This window comes from Chelonia mydas, chromosome 2, assembly GCF_015237465.2.
Source record: "Chelonia mydas isolate rCheMyd1 chromosome 2, rCheMyd1.pri.v2, whole genome shotgun sequence".
Lineage (NCBI taxonomy): Eukaryota > Metazoa > Chordata > Testudines > Cheloniidae > Chelonia > Chelonia mydas.
Window position 1 is genome coordinate 368,815 of NC_057850.1, and position 15,878 is coordinate 384,692.

The 15,878-nt window shown below is 46.2% G+C and overlaps 1 protein-coding gene across 1 annotated transcript in view; it reads left to right on the forward strand.

The window, feature by feature from the left end:
• Positions 1-15,878, forward strand: part of IQANK1 (IQ motif and ankyrin repeat containing 1) — a 151,614-nt gene that overhangs the window by 44,308 nt on the left and 91,428 nt on the right. Inside the window, exon 4 of the mRNA XM_037891682.1 lies at positions 11,029-11,162. Coding sequence (XP_037747610.1) covers positions 11,029-11,162 — 134 coding nt within the window. The remainder of the gene's footprint in view (positions 1-11,028; positions 11,163-15,878) is intronic.

The window sequence follows — 15,878 nt, forward strand, 5'->3', positions numbered from 1 at the left end:
TGTGACCAAAGCAGCGAGCTCGCTGCCTGTCCCCAATGGGAAGCAAGGGCAGTGCTGAGCACGGTGGGAGCTGAGACCCCAGCTGAGTGGGGGGGACCCACAGGCAGGGCAGGTCGGCTGCCAACCAGTTTTGCCTGGTCCAGAGGTGCTGCTGGGAAGTGATTCCACGGCAGGGAGGGAGCTACCAGGGACAGGGCTCAGTGAGGCTGTGACGCCAGGCCCAGCCAGTGAGAGGGAACAGGTTCCACTCCCTTCCTCAGCAGCTGAATTCCAGACCGAGCTGCAGAAGGATCCCTCCTTGGAGAAGCTGAGGGAACTTGCTGGCTGCAGCACTGCAGTCTCCCTTGGGGAAGGCTGCAGGGAAAGATTCCTGTGGGAGAAGGGATTCCTGTACCGGGAATGGGCTCCCCAATGGGAAGTAGAACTGAGGGGGATAGAGAACTTGGCCATGATGTCCATTGATGACATCTGTGTCTTTAGCCAGACCTGGGAGGAGCACGTGTCCCAGGTGGAGAGGGTGCTGGGCTGCCTCAAGGAGGCAGGACTGATGGTAAAAGCTGGAAAGTATAAGGTGGGGTTAGCAGAGGTGTTGTACCTGGGCCACAAGGTGGGGAGCTGGCTGTGGAAATGGAGGGAGGCCCAGATGGGGCTCTGGCCTCCCTGCCCCCCAAGACGGACCTGACTGAGGAGTCCTGTTCTCTGTATCTACAAGCTCTGGTTTAGACCGTGTTCCTGTCGGCTAATAAACCTTCTGTTTTATTGGCTGGCTGAGAGTCACGTCTGACTGCGGAGTTGGGGTGCAGGGCCCTCTGGCTTCCCCAGGAGCCCCGCCTGTGTGGACTTGCTGTGGGAAGTGCACAGTGGGACGGGATGCTGAATGCTCCGAGATCAGACCCAGGAAGGTCGAAGCTGTGTAAGCTTCTTGCCCCGCAGACAGCCTGCTTACAGAGAAGAGGCTCCCCCAGAGTCCTGCCTGGCTTCATATGGAGTAGTTCCAGGGCATCACCCAGGGACCCCGTGACAGCTCCGAGCGCTGGGAGCGAGCGCTTGGAGCCTGTTTACACTAGTGCTTTAAAGCGCTCTGAGTTGCTGCGCTCAGGGGGGTGACTTTTCACTCCCCTGAGCCAGAAAGTTAGAGCACTATAAAATGTAAGTGTAGCCAAGCCCAAAGTGACAGTGTAGATGCTGCCATTCATTATGGCAGCATAACTGGCCTTCCTCAGTATCCCACAATGCCCACTGTGACTGCTCTGTTCACTCTTCTGAACTCAGTTGCGCTGCATCTAGCTACGCAGGCTATTAGGGGGCTTATTCCTTCACCCACTTACTTCTCTGGTCCTTCTCGCATGAACAGAGAGCAACAATACCTGAAGTCCAAAGGTGCAAACAATTCTATGTTTATTGGGGTGAACTTCCAGCAACCATGATTCCAGTTTCCTTCCTTACAGTGTCCCCCTTCCCAGCTCTGACACCACAGAGCCTTACCTGTGTCCCTGCTCCCATTCCCCCCCTTAGGAAAACATGATTCCAATTTCCCAACCCCCATTCCCTGTTCCCATTCCCCCCACTTCCTGATTGGCTGCAGACTATATAGTAAAACTTGAGTTCTGCTTAGCTATACCTTAACCAATCATTTTACTGAAATTTAACTAACCAATCATAGAATCATAGAATATCAGGGTTGGAAGGGACCTCAGGACTGGCTGACTGGGTTTATACGAATAAGATCAGCTCCCAGACCACTGCACTGGGCAGCACAGCATGGGGAGGAGGTGACCAGCCCTCTGTGAAGAAAGAAGTGGTTCGGGATTATTTAGAAAAGCTGGACATGCACAAGTCCATGGGGCTGGATGCGTTGCATCCGAGAGTGCTAAAGGAGTTGGCGGATGTGATTGCAGAGCCATTGGCCATTATCTTTGAAAACTCATGGCGATCGGGGGAGGTCCCGGACGACTGGAAAAAGGCTAATGTAGTGCCCATCTTTAAAAAAGGGAAGAAGGAGGATCCTGGGAACTACAGGCCAGTCAGCCTCACCTCAGTCTCTGGAAAAATCATGGAGCAGGTCCTCAAGGAATCAATTCTGAAGCACTTCGAGGAGAGGAAAGTGATCAGGAACAGTCAGCATGGATTCACCAAGGGCAAGTCATGCCTGACTAATCTAATTGCCTTCTATGACGAGATAACTGGTTCTGTAGATGAAGGGAAAGCAGTGGACGTGTTGTTCCTTGACTTTAGCAAAGCTTTTGACACTGTCTCCCACAGTATTCTTGCCAGGAAGTTAAAGAAATATGGGCTGGATGAATGGACAATAAGGTGGATAGAAAGCTGGCTAGATGGTCAGGCTCAACGGGTAGTGATCAATGGCTCCATGTCCAGTTGGCAGCCGGTATCAAGTGGAGTGCCCTTACACCAGCAGACAGTGATTTTGATTCTTTCATTTATACCTCTATAACTAGCTAAGTGATAAGAATACACCTAAATTCTTAGAGTATGGGCCTTTACAGACAGGCCTGTATATCTATATCCTAACACTCCACCCTTTTTTTTTCCCTTTTTCTTTTGGGATCCTCCTGCCCAGGTATCCCTGGAAAAGCCCAGGAGATATGGCGACACATTTCCTGATAGGGCCAGGCATCAAGGTGGAAGGTGTCGATATTCCATTTGTTCCACTGCCCCTTGTGTAGTATAGTGCCCTGCACCTTCTCTCGTATGGACATACCACACCTATTCCAATTAGTGTTCCAGACTTCCCATTACAGGGGGCCCGAGAAGGTTGAGTCCGGGTTTTCCACTACACTGTAGAGGATTGAGGGGTTACTACATAACCTATAAGTAATCTCCATATGCAACGTAACACAAGAACAGTTAACAATACAAAATCAACAGCAACACCAAGTCCTCACCACAGCAGTATGGTCCAACATCCGAGCCACCACCAAAACACTGCCCCTCCTCCTTCGACAGGGTCATGATCTTATGTGTCCAGTTGCAACAAGCTGCCCTTGCAGGTTTTGCATGGTTTTGTCCATATCATAAGTCCATTGAATGTTCACAGAGAAATGGGATATTGTCCAAACCAGCTTAACCACTTGGTATGGAATCAGGCCGTATGCCCTGGTTTGATTATTTACAGCAATAAGATTCACAGATCCATTTGTGCACCAGAGTTCAGATAGCAGCATGTAGATGGGTGTAGTTTGGTTATGGGCTGGTGTAATTGTGCCCCCAGTAATATGTACATTCCCAGCAAAACACCTCATACACAGTACACTCAATTGTCCACCCTGTGCATAGGCCATTGATCCTGCTTCTCCGTAGTTATAGGAGAGGGGCACATCCAAACATCGTCTCTTGATTTACACTATTTTACACACCCCTCCATTGATTCCCAGTGAGCTCCTCCTCTTCTCATTATTTCCGTAGGGCTTGGGGGGACCACCTTAGTTGCTGTTCCATTTCCAGGTACCATGGTAGCTATTACACAGGTGCTGGCCTCCTAGTTGAGCATTTTGTATTCCCATACACATCTCCCCCCCAGGGTCAGCCTTTTGAAGCCATCCCCCACCCACATCATGAGGTTTTCTGTTCATTGAAACAACAATGCTAGCAACAAGACAAACACCACAAAACATAGATCCATGGTATTCTGGGTTATTCTTCCGCTGGCGCCAGCTTGCTTGTAGAGTGTCTGAAAAACAAAAAAAACAATTTCCACCACCCCCTACTGGGGACAGATTATTGCTTAATAATAATAAATACCACCACTTTCTTTTACAAATTTCCTTGCTAATTGCAGGAAAAACAGAAGAATTACCTCCAGGCTGTCCTTATTTTGTTCTATAGTCAGGCTAGAGAATTACCCCACTCACTGGTCATTTATGAAATTCATGAGGTGGTGTACCTCAGTTTCCTCTCTTGTACAACTGATCAGATTTGCAATAGATTCATAGATACTAAGGTCAGAAGGGACCATTATGATCATCTAGTCTGACCTCCTGCACAACGCAGGCCACAGAATTTCACCCACCCACTCTTGCGAGAAACCTCTCACCTATATCTGAGCTATTGAAGTCCTCAAATCGTGGTTTAAAGACTTCAAGGAGCAGAGAATCCTCCAGCAAGTGACCCGTGCCCCATGCTACAGAGGAAGGTGAAAAACCTCCAGGGCCTCTTCCAATCTGCCCTGGAGGAAAAGTCCTTCCTGACCTCAAATATGGTGATCAGCTAAACCCTGAGCATATGGGCAAGATTCACCAGACAGATACTACAGAAAATTCTTTCCTGGGTAACTCAGATCCCACCCCACCTAATATCCCATCACAGGCCATTGGGCCTATTTACCATGAATATTTAATTAACAAAACCATGTTACAGTTTCTCTGCTGTACCAAGCTTTAAGTTTATTCTCAGTTAATAGCTGAGAGACAGCTTCAGATTTTAGCACTGTACACACACACACACACACACACACACACCCCTTAGGGTTAACCTGTTCCCCTTATTTTCAAGCTTGACTTGTTTTTTCCCCTCCCTTTCCTGGAGGGCCATAATCTGAGTCTTCTAGTAGCTTGTTTGCTGACCAGATGTATTCATTATTTGCAGCTCCTTTGTGCCCATCAGCTAAGTAATTTGCATTTACACAGAGGCTTTCTGGCTTGCTTTTGGATCCAAAGCTATTAACAGCTCAGAGACGGTCTTAAAAGGGAAACAGTCCACTTCCACTAGAGTTCTGATTACTTTCATCTCCTGCTCCAAAACACACAGAGATCTGAAAAAGAAAGCACAACCTATTGTGGCTCCTTTTGGAGCCCTAATAGGATTTTAATTAAGTACCATGTTTTGTTTGCATTTTTTCCCCCACCCCTTCTCCAATGTACACTGCACACGTCCTGGGAAAATGCACATTCCTTCCATAGTTTAACCTCCATAACATTAGCCATATTAATTTTACACAAGGTGTAACTGCCTCCCCTGTGCCCACAGAGTTTTTATGCACACCCACCAAAGCAACAATCCGATCCCCCAGAGCCACCCCAAGGCTTAGCGTTCCCATCATTCCTCCCCTTTTCCTTTTCTTTTTCCTTTTCCTGTGCACACACAAAATTCTCTTTTACCTAACATCCCTTGCACTGTGATTATTATTTTTTTTAACACAAATGTACCCCGATTACACTGCCATCTTGTACAACTGGACACAACCGGGGCAGCCAAGTTAAGTTCCAATAGAAACCCCTTACATCCTTTAGTGATTTTGATTACATTACCCAACAGTGAAATAATTTTGATCAGATTCTTTCTCTGCCTGCTGCCTGCAGCAGTCCCTTATAGACCATTTCTGTGGGAAAAGGGCCCATTTTCCCTCAGAATAGCTGTAAAGGCTTCTGGGGACAGAAGCATAGTGGTGGTAGTAGCCACTCTACCTGACCCCCCTTGGATAATTTAATTACCAAGCTTCCATTCAATGTGACTGCACAGAGTTGCACATACAGTTACATTTATATAACTGGGTTTTATCATTAAACAAAAACTTCTTTCTTGTAACACCACAACTGTTACTCTTTTAACATCTTCACAACAGTTACCTTTTACCATTTCCACAACTCCCAAATGTTTACTTTCCTGCAAACCCTGTATTATCAATTTTTGCAAAAGCTATTTCTAACCTTTCACTCACTTCTTTAAATCACTTACTCCTACATTCAGTTCTTTAAGGCAGTGCAATTTGTCTGTAACAACTCAGCCACCAAGTACAATTATTGCCACAAAGCTGCCTTAACCTGTGCTGTCTTCGCCTTGAGACTGTTCAAAGAGGCAGTAAAACTTTTGTCTCCATGGATGCCCATGGATCTTTTACTCCAAAAATTCCAGTGGAATACAGCAGACCTCCCTCATACTTTGTCCAAAATAACCAAAAACATTTCACATAAGTATCCAAAGTACCCTGCATTAAAACTTCAGAAAAACAAAAGTGTGGAAAGGCGGGGGAGAGGAGGGCGAAGAGGTGGAAATAAACCAATTAAGCCTGTCAGGTCAGTTTAACGTATAAGCTACCAGCAGCAAATTAAGTAAACTGAGAAAAAGAAGAAGGAAAACAAGAAAAGGATATAGTTAGCTCTGAGCCAAGAGTAGGCTTCCTGGGTTGCAACAGTTGAGAACCCTTACCCACAGGTTTTCATCCTGGCTCTGGGAGAAGAGTAGGGGTTGTTACCTGCTCCTGAAAACCCTGCCATTTTGCACTTTGAAACCTCTTCCCCCCCTCACCACCACTCCCACAGGACCAAGTCCCAGCTCTAGTCTCTAAAGGTAGTCTGTTAACTCTGCTTTTGACTTTAAACCCTGTTGTGCCAAATCATGTTTAACCACCCCTAACTAATTTACAACCCTTCAGCAGCCCTTGCTGAAGCAGCACCAAACTTGAAAGATTCCTGGCAGCTTCCCATAATGCTGCCCTTACTTCAAACCTCTCACAAGCAGACTGAAGTGCCTCCTTTCCCTGGAAGGCATTCAGTCCCCTTCTTCCACTACCCATATACCAAAGAAGGGTGGGCTCCTCAGCCACCCCCCATCCCTCTGGGTTCCCTAACGCTTCCTCCATTTCCTTTTTAATCTCATCCCAGGTTGACCCCTGTACCTGGTATGGGCCCTGGTTCTTCCTTATCCATTTATCCAAAAAATCCTTTACGCTGGCTTGCCAGAACCCAGAACTACCATCACGAGAGTTCGCTACACCCGCTCCAAGCAGCTGCGCGGACTGTTGGAGAGGGGGACTTACAGGCTGCCACTCACCTATCCAATGCGATGTATCCAAGTCATGGCACCAAGATGTTTGGGAGCTTATTCCTTCACCCACTTACTTCCCTGGTCCTTCTCGCATGAACAGAGAGCAACAATACCAGAAGTCCAAGGTGCAAACAATTTGATGTTTATTGGGGTGAACTTCCAGCAAGCATGATTCTAGTTTCCTTCCTTAGTTTCCCCCTTCCCAGCTCTGACACCACAAAGCCTTACCTGTGTCCCTGTTCCCATCCCCCCCCCCCCCCTTAGGAAAACATGATTCCAATTTCCTCACCCCTGTTCCCATTCCCCCCACTTCCTGATTGAGTGCAGACTATATAGTAAAACTTGAGTTCTGCTTAGCTATACCTTAACCAATCATTTTACTGAAATTTAACTAACCAATCCTACCATATTGTAATGTGGTTATTTAACCAATTATATCCCACCATCTTAATTAGTTTACACCCAGCAAAATTAATTATACAGCAGACAGAAACAATCACAGAACCAAACAGAGATTGTACAGACAAACAATAGGGAAATGGGGACTACAATGATAGAACAACACAGAAATGAAGGATTTCACATCCCACCTATTGATAAGTGAGTTCTTGCCAGACAGGATGCTCTCAAACTAAGTTTCCTTTTACAGGTTTCAGAGTAACAGCCGTGTTAGTCTGTATTCACAAAAAGAAAAGGAGTACTTGTGGCACCTTAGAGACTAACCAATTTATTTGAGCATGAGCTTTCGTGAGCTACAGCTCACTTCATCGGATGCATACTGTGGAAACTGCAGAAGACATTATATACACAGAGACCATGAAACAATACCTCCTCCCACCCCACTCTCCTGCTGGTAGAGTGGGGTGGGAGGAGGTATTGTTTCATGGTCTCTGTGTATATAATGTCTTCTGCAGTTTCCACAGTATGCATCCGATGAAGTGAGCTGTAGCTCACGAAAGCTCATGCTCAAATAAATTGGTTAGTCTCTAAGGTGCCACAAGTACTCCTTTTCTTTTTCCTTTTACATTTTCTAGGCACTTCCCTTTCTCTGGAGGCGATAGGCACTATCAGGATTGTATTCCTAACAGCCCAATAGCACCTTCTTTCAATGAGACTAGTTTGGAATGTGAGCATGTGACCATTCACTTCCCAGCTTATGGCTGCCTCTGTTGCTTAGCCAGAGGCCTTAGCCTAAGAACAGGGGCTCAGACTGTCACAGTGAGAGAAGACCCTTACACCGGCAAACTGTGATTTTGATTCTTTCATTTATACCTCTATAACTCGCTAAGTGATAAGAATACACCTAAATTCAGACAGGCCTGGATATCTATATCCTAACACAGGCATTCACCCCTCCCCTTTCAAAACTTCACGAGTCTTTGACCTTCCTCAGCATGGAGAGCTCACAGAGCTGCCGAAGATGCTGCTCCCGGTAGCTGAGGAGGCCCTGGGAGAACTTGGAGGGAATCACAGAACCATGAATGTGGAATCAGGGCCATCCTTACCCATACGCAAAGTATGCAGCTGTGTAGGGCACCAGGAAATTTGGGGCACCATATTTCCTGGTGCCCTGCGTGCTGCTCCAGCCCCTGCTCCAGCTCTCCCCCAGGGCCCCGCCCCGGCTCTGCCCCAGCCCCACCCCCACTCCCCTGAGGACTCCAGAAGCGGTCGGGCCTGCACTCACCAGAAAGTAGACGGGAAGTGGAGTGACCTGGCCCCAGCCTGCTCTGCTCCCCTGGCTCCCAGCCAGGCTGCCGGGGAGTGCTGGGGGGCGGTTCCCCGCTCCTCCCAAGCCAGGGAGCCAGGGGACCAGAGCAGGCTGGGGCCAGGTCACTCCACTTCCCGCAGGAAGTGGCCAGCCCCCCATCTTCCCCCGAGAGGCCTGGGGCCAGCCCCCGGTTCCTGCGGAGGCCTAGGGCGGGGCCCCACACAGCCCCCACTGCTCCCCCTTGCGGAGGCCTGGGGCCCCACACAGCCTCCCTGCAGGGGGAGGGGGCTGCGTAGGGCACCAAAATAGCTTGGGACGGCCCTGTGTGGAACCCTGCTCTCCTCGGAACACAGCAGCAGGCAGGCAGAGTGGGCTGCTGCTGCGGGGATGGGGGGGCGGTGGGTGAGAATGAGGTGCAGTTCAGAGCCAGGGGCTGATGTGTGTGAGGGGCATCCCCCCCCGCCCCAGGACTGGTCGCTCAGGCTGCTGTCTGAATTTAAAGAGACAGCATGCCGACACACTCTCCCCCAACACACACACACACACTCTCGCTTTTTCTCTCTCTCACATATACTCTCGCTCCACACACACAATCTCTCACACACTTCCCCAACACATGCTCTGTTTCTGTCTCTCCCCCCACCGCACTCCCTGTCATATACACTCTCTCCCTTCCTGCCATGTACACTTCAGTTGAAAAGTGGCTGGCAATCTAGTAGGATGCCCATGGAAGGATGGGATTGAGAAACCTGCATCATGTGACACTGTACCTGCCCCATGAGGCATTGCAAACCCTTCCCAAAGCACCCTGCAGCCAGTTGCACAGTGGGATAGATACCCACAGTACACTGCTCTCTGTGTCGATGCAAGAACTGCTAGTGTGGATGCGCTCTGTCGACTCAAGGAAAGTAGTGTGAACATGCAACAGTGGTTTAATTAAAGTGTTTTAATTAAAGCAGCTTAACTTTTGTCGACAAAACTCTTAGGATAGACAAGGCCTAAAATAAACTAGACTAAATCTGTCATAACTGGAGCAGGCCTCTGCCTAAGCTAGGCTGTACTAAATCTGAAATCTGGGACAAGCTTTGTAATTCTATAACTCTTCCCCTACTAGCAATTACTAAGCGATGGCCCACTTGTTGTTTATAGCTCACCATGCTGCCACTGGAGGCCTGTTTGAAACATGCTCTTTTATCCATGGTAAATTTTTCAGGTCTTGCAACATGATTACTATCAATATATAAAAGGGAAATAATACCTAAACGTAGTATTGTCACTCAAGCTGTTTTGGTAAATAGTACGGACAGTGGTGCAAGTAGGGCAGTACGGTACGGTACGCCGTACCGGTAAGATATTTATAACCAGTACACCATACCAGAAAGACACAGGAGGAGCAAAACATGGGGCCATTGGGCGACCCCACTGTACAGCAGCCCTGCAGGAGGACAGGGCTGGGGGCAGTACAGCCATGCCGGAGGAGCTGCTGGCGTGCGGCCACTGGGTGGCTCCACGTTCTGCTCCATTGGCTGCTGTGGTTCCCAGGAGAGCCCTGAACCGCAGCAGCGAAAGGAGCAGAACGTGGGTCCACCCAGCAGCCACACGCTGGCAGCTCCTCAGGTCTGGCTGTTACGCCCCCAGCCCAGCCCTGTCCTCCGGCTGGTTCTGGAGAGCCCTGTAGTTCAGAAGTCTCCGGTGCAGCGGGAGGAGTACAGAAACACCCCCCACCTCCAGGTAACGTGGGATGGATCATGGGAAAGGGAGGGGGAGACCGCGGGGCCCTGGGCTGGGGGGGGGCGGGGAGGAGTCACGGGGGGGGGCGTGTCATGTGGGGAGGTCACATGCGTCCCTCTCCCTTTTAGCTGGTGCAGCATACTGATAAGAAATGAATTCTACTTGCACCACTGAGTATGGAGCACTTTTACCCATTAAAACAGTACTTCTTATTCATACTGAGTACTAGCAACATGTTAGTCATCCAAGATACACACTAATTAATAATAAGGCACTTTAACATGGGGCTGGAAGTAGAAATTTAATCACAAACTGGTGGAAATCGGTACTTTTTTAAAAAAATGTCAGCCTGGGTCCTTGATTAGTTCCTGTATTTCCTTCTACCTCCAGGATATTAAATAGCAAAACAGTTATCCCATGTTGTCTAACAGAGTGAAAGGAAATAGGATTCCATTTGAACAATCTCTCTGGCCTGACTGGAATTTTATGGAGTTTCTAGAAGTTAGAGCTGAAAATGATCTATTTTGTCATTTGAATGCACAAATCAGTGTTCTGAGTAAGAATGGTGGATGTCCTATCCATTTCCAGTCTTTGACCACTGCTGCACATTGACCAGTTGTTCACAGTGATTCCCAAATCTTCCTTCTGAGTGGCTGGTTACCTTTAAATTATGTATCAGAAGTTTAAATTATTCCTTCCACTGTGCATTACCTTGCATTTGTGAATACTGAATTCTGTCTGCAGTTCTACCGTTTCAAATCCACATTCCGTTGCAGTCTATCTTCATTCATTCTCTATGCACTACACAGAACTGAACGACAAAGAAAAGGCTGTGCTAACGTTGCAGTGTGCTTTCCGTCGCATCCTGGCATGTAGAGCAAGGGAGAAGCGCCTTAGGGAGCAGAGAGAATACACAGAGTTAATGGAGCGCCTCCAGAGAGAGGTAAGAAGTAAGTTTAATTGGAAATACAGAGAGAGCATTTAGAAGTTTGGTAACTGCACCAATATAGCAATAGGATATGCATGTGCAGGCCTTAATTGCGTTTTGAGGCACAGAGTCCAGCACTCTCAGCCATCAAGTGCACTTCTGACTGACTAATGCCTAAGAACGTAAGAATGTCCAGACTGGGTCAGACCAAAGGTCCATCCAGCCCAGTGTCCTTTCTGCTGTCAGCAGCCAATGCCAGGTGCCCCTGAGGGAGTGAACCTAACAGGTCATGATCAAGTGATTTCTCTCCTGCCATCCATCTCCACCTTCTGACAAACAGAGGCTAGGATACCATTCCTTACCCATCCTGGCTAATAGCCATTAATGGACTTAACCTCCATGAATTTATCTAGTTCTCTTTTAAACCCTGTTATAGTCCTAGCCTTCACAACCTCCTCAGGCAAGGAGTTCCACAGATTGACTGTGCTCTGTGTGAAGAAGAACTTCCTTTTATTTGTTTTAAACCTGCTACCCATTAATTTCATTTGGTGGCCCCTAGTTCTTATATTATGGGAACAAGTAAATAACTTTTCCTTATTCACTTTCTCCACACCACTCATGATTTTATGCACCTCTATCACAACTCCCCTTAGTCTCCTCTTTTCCAAGGTGAAAAGACCTAGCCTCATTCCAAACCCCTAATCATTTTAGTTACCCTTTTCTGAACCTTTTCTAATGCCAGTATATCTTTTTTGAGATGAGGAGACCACATCTGTACGCAGTATTCAAGATGTGGGTGTACCATGGATTTATATAAGGGCAATAAGATATTCTCCGTCTGATTCTCTATCCCTTTTTTAATAATTCCTAACATCCCATTTGCTTTTTTGACTGCCGCTGCACACGATCCACGATGACTCCAAGATCTTTCTCCTGATTAGTTGTAGTTAAATTAGCCCCCATCATATTATATGTATGGTTGGGGTTATTTTTTCCAATGTGCATTACTTTACATTTATCCACATTAAATTTCATTTGCCATTTTGTTGCCCAATCACTTAGTTTTGTGAGATCTTTTTGAAGTTCTTCACAGTCTGCTTTGGTCTTAACTATCTTGAGCAGTTTAGTATCATCTGCAAACTTTGCCACTTCACTGTTTACTCCTTTCTCCAGATCATTTATGAATAAGTTGAATAGGATTGGTCCTAGGACTGACCCTTGGGGAACACCACTAGTTACCTCTCTCCACTCTGAAAATTTACCATTTATTCCTACCCTTTGTTCCCTGTCTTTTAACCAGTTCTCAGTCCATGAAAGGATCTTCCCTTTTATCCATGACAACTTAATTTACGTAAGAGCCTTTGGTGAGAGACCTTGTCAAAGGCTTTCTGGAAATCTAAGTACACTATGTCCACTGGATCCCCCTTGTCCACGTTTGTTGACCCCTTCAAAGAACCAGTGCCACCCAGAGGATTCAGGGGGCCTGGGGCAAAGCAATTTCGGGGGCTCCTTCCATTAAAAAGTGATAGTTTTGCCGCCCCAAGCAGCGAAGAAAAAAAAAAGAAAAACCCATGTCATGCTGCCGAAGGAAGAAAAGGACAGGAGGACCCCGCCGCTGAATTGCCGCAGAAGACTGAAGCAGAGCAAATGAGCTGCCACCGAAGTGCCGCCGACCCCCAGGAAGAGAGGGACTGAAAGACCCACCGCCGAATTGCCGCCGAAATTGCCCCCGCCCTGTCTGCGGGGCCTCGGGCAAACTGTCCCACTTGTCGGATGCATGTAATAGATTAGTAAGACATGATCTCCCTTTACAGAAACAGTGTTGACTTTTGCCCAACAATTTACGTTCTTCTATGTGTCTATTTTATTCTTTACTATTGTTTCAACTAATTTGCTCGGTACTGACGTTAGACTTACCGGTCTGTAATTGCCAGGATCACCTCTAGAGCCCTTCTTAAATATTGGCGTTACATTAGCTATCTTCCAGTCATTGGGTACAGTAGCTGATTTAAAGGAAAGGTTACAAAACGTAATTAATAGTTCCACAGTTTCCCATTTGAGTTCTTTCAGAACTCTTGGGTGAATGCCATCTGGTCCCAGTGACTTGTTACTGTTAAGATTATCAATTAATTCCAAAAACCTCCTCTAATGGCACTTCAATCTGTGACAATTCCTCAGATCTGTCACCTAGAAAGGATGGCTCATGTTTGGGAATCTCCCTAACATCCTCAGCCGTGAAGACTGAAGCAAAGAATTCATTTAGTTTCTCTGCGATGACTTTATCGTCTTTAAGTGCACCTTTTGTATCTCGATCGTCCAGGGGCCCCACTGGTTGTTTAGCAGGCTTCCTGCTTCTGATGTACTTAAAAAACATTTTGTTACAGTTTTTGGCTAGCCGTTCTTCAAACTCCGTTTTGGCTTTTCTTATTACATTTTTACACTTAATTTGGCAGTGTTTATGCTCCTTTCTATTTACCTCACTAGGATTTGACTTCCACTTTTTAAAAGATGCCTTTTATCTCTCACTGCTTCTTTTACATGGTTGTTAAGCCACGGTGGCTCTTTTTTAGTTCGTTTACTGTGTTTTTTAATTTGGGGTATACATTTAAGTTGGGCCTCTATTATGGTGTCTTTGAAAAGTATCCATGCAGCTTGCAGGGATTTCCCTCTAGTCACTGTACCTTTTAATTTCTGTTTAACTAACCTCCTCATTTTTGCATAGTTCCCCTTTCTGAAATTAAATGCCACAGTGTCGGGCTGTTGAAGTGTTCTTCCCACCATAGGAATGTTAAATGTTGTTATATTATGGTCACTATTTCCAAGCGGTCCTGTTACAGTTACCTCTTGGACCAGATCCTGCGCCCCACTCAGGACTAGATCGAGAGTTGCCTCTCCCCTTGTGGGTTCCTGTACCAGCTGCTCCAAGAAGCAGTCATTTAAAGTATCGAGACATTTTGTCTCTGCATTTCGTCCTGAGGTGACGTGTACCCAGTCGGTATGGGGATAATTGAGTTCTTTATGTTGATAGCCTCTATTATTGAGTTCTTTATGTTGATAGCCTCTCTAATCTCCCTTAGCATTTCATCGTCACTATCACTGTCCTGGTCAGGTGGTCGATAATAGATCCCTACTGTTATATTCTTATTAGAGCATGGACTTACTATCCGTAGAGATTCTATAGAACATGTGGATTCATTTAAGATTTTTACTTCATTTGATTCTACATTTTCTTTCACATATAGTGTCACTCCCCTCCGCTCCCCCCAGCAGGACCTGTTCTGTCCTTCCAATATATTTTGTCCCATTGATTGTCCTCACTCCACCAGATTTCTGTGATGTCTATTATATCAATATCCTCCTTTACCACGAGGCACTCTAGTTCACCCCTCTTATTATTTAGACTTCTAGCATTTGTGTACAAGCACTTTAAAAACTTGTCACTGTTTATTTGTTCTTTTCTGATGTGTCAGATTCTTTTTTATGTGAATGTTTCTCATCTGATCTGGCCCATACTTCATCCTCTTCTATACCCTCCTCCTGACTAAAACCTAAAGAATCTCTATCAATAGACTCTCCTCTAAGAGAAGTCTCTGTCTGATCCACGTGCTCCTCCGCAGCAATCAGCTTTCCCCCATCTCTTAGTTTAAAACTGCTCTTCAACCTTTTTAATGTGAAGTGCCAGCAGTCTGGATCCACTTTGGTTTAGGTGGAGCCCATCCTTTCTGTATAGGTTCCCCCTATCCCCAAAGTTTCCCCAGTTTCTAATAAATCTAAACCCTCCTCTCTACACCATCATCTCATCCACACATTGAGACTTTGAAGCTCTGCCTGCCTACCTGGCCCTGTACATGGAACTGGAAGCATTTCTGAGAATGCCACTATAGAGGTCCTGGATTTCAGTCTCTTCCCTAGCAGCCTAAATTTGGCCTCCAGGAGATCTCTCCTACCCTTCCCTATGTCATTGGTACCTACGTGTACCATGACCACCGGCTCCTCCCCAGCACTACACATAAGTCTATATAGATGCCTGCCCTATAGTGACTCATTGCTGTTATCCTGGCATTCATTTTTATTTAAAAAATATTTTTTTAAATCAGTTTTGAGATAAGCTATGTACCATAACCTTCCACTATGTAAAGATGCTCTTAGGATTATGAGAGAGAAGATTCTAGAGAACGGATTCTAAATACCTTTTCTCTGCTGTCTTAAATATATATATATTTTCTTTTTTTCTAACCTTGTCTCTCTATTTTAAAGGTTCCCTGTGCTATCTGGGATCATCCTCTTCCCCCTAACTCCTATCTCTATCTGAAGTTTCCTGCCCTTTCCACAAGAATTTGTAGCCTATCACTTTCTACTGTAAAAACTGAATTTTAAATATTGGAAGGCTCTGTTAAATATGATTGGAGGGACCATCAATGGTGAAACTGGAAAATAATAAATGGTGACAACCTCCCATGCTCTGCCTACACTCTATGCTCTGTCCACATGTGATGCCAAAATGAACTGCTACTCAGAGTATATTGTGCAGATCTTCAATAATATGATTGTGCCTCTTCTTTCCTGCATGCTTTAATCAGCATTGAACTAATTAATCTTAATACTTAAATTGTCATCATTAGGCTTCATTTTTAATGCCACGTGGAGATGAACGGACTAGCTCACATCTCTCAGAACTATTGTTCTTCTTCGAGTGCTTGTTTATGTCGATTCTAAGTAGGTGTGCGTGCG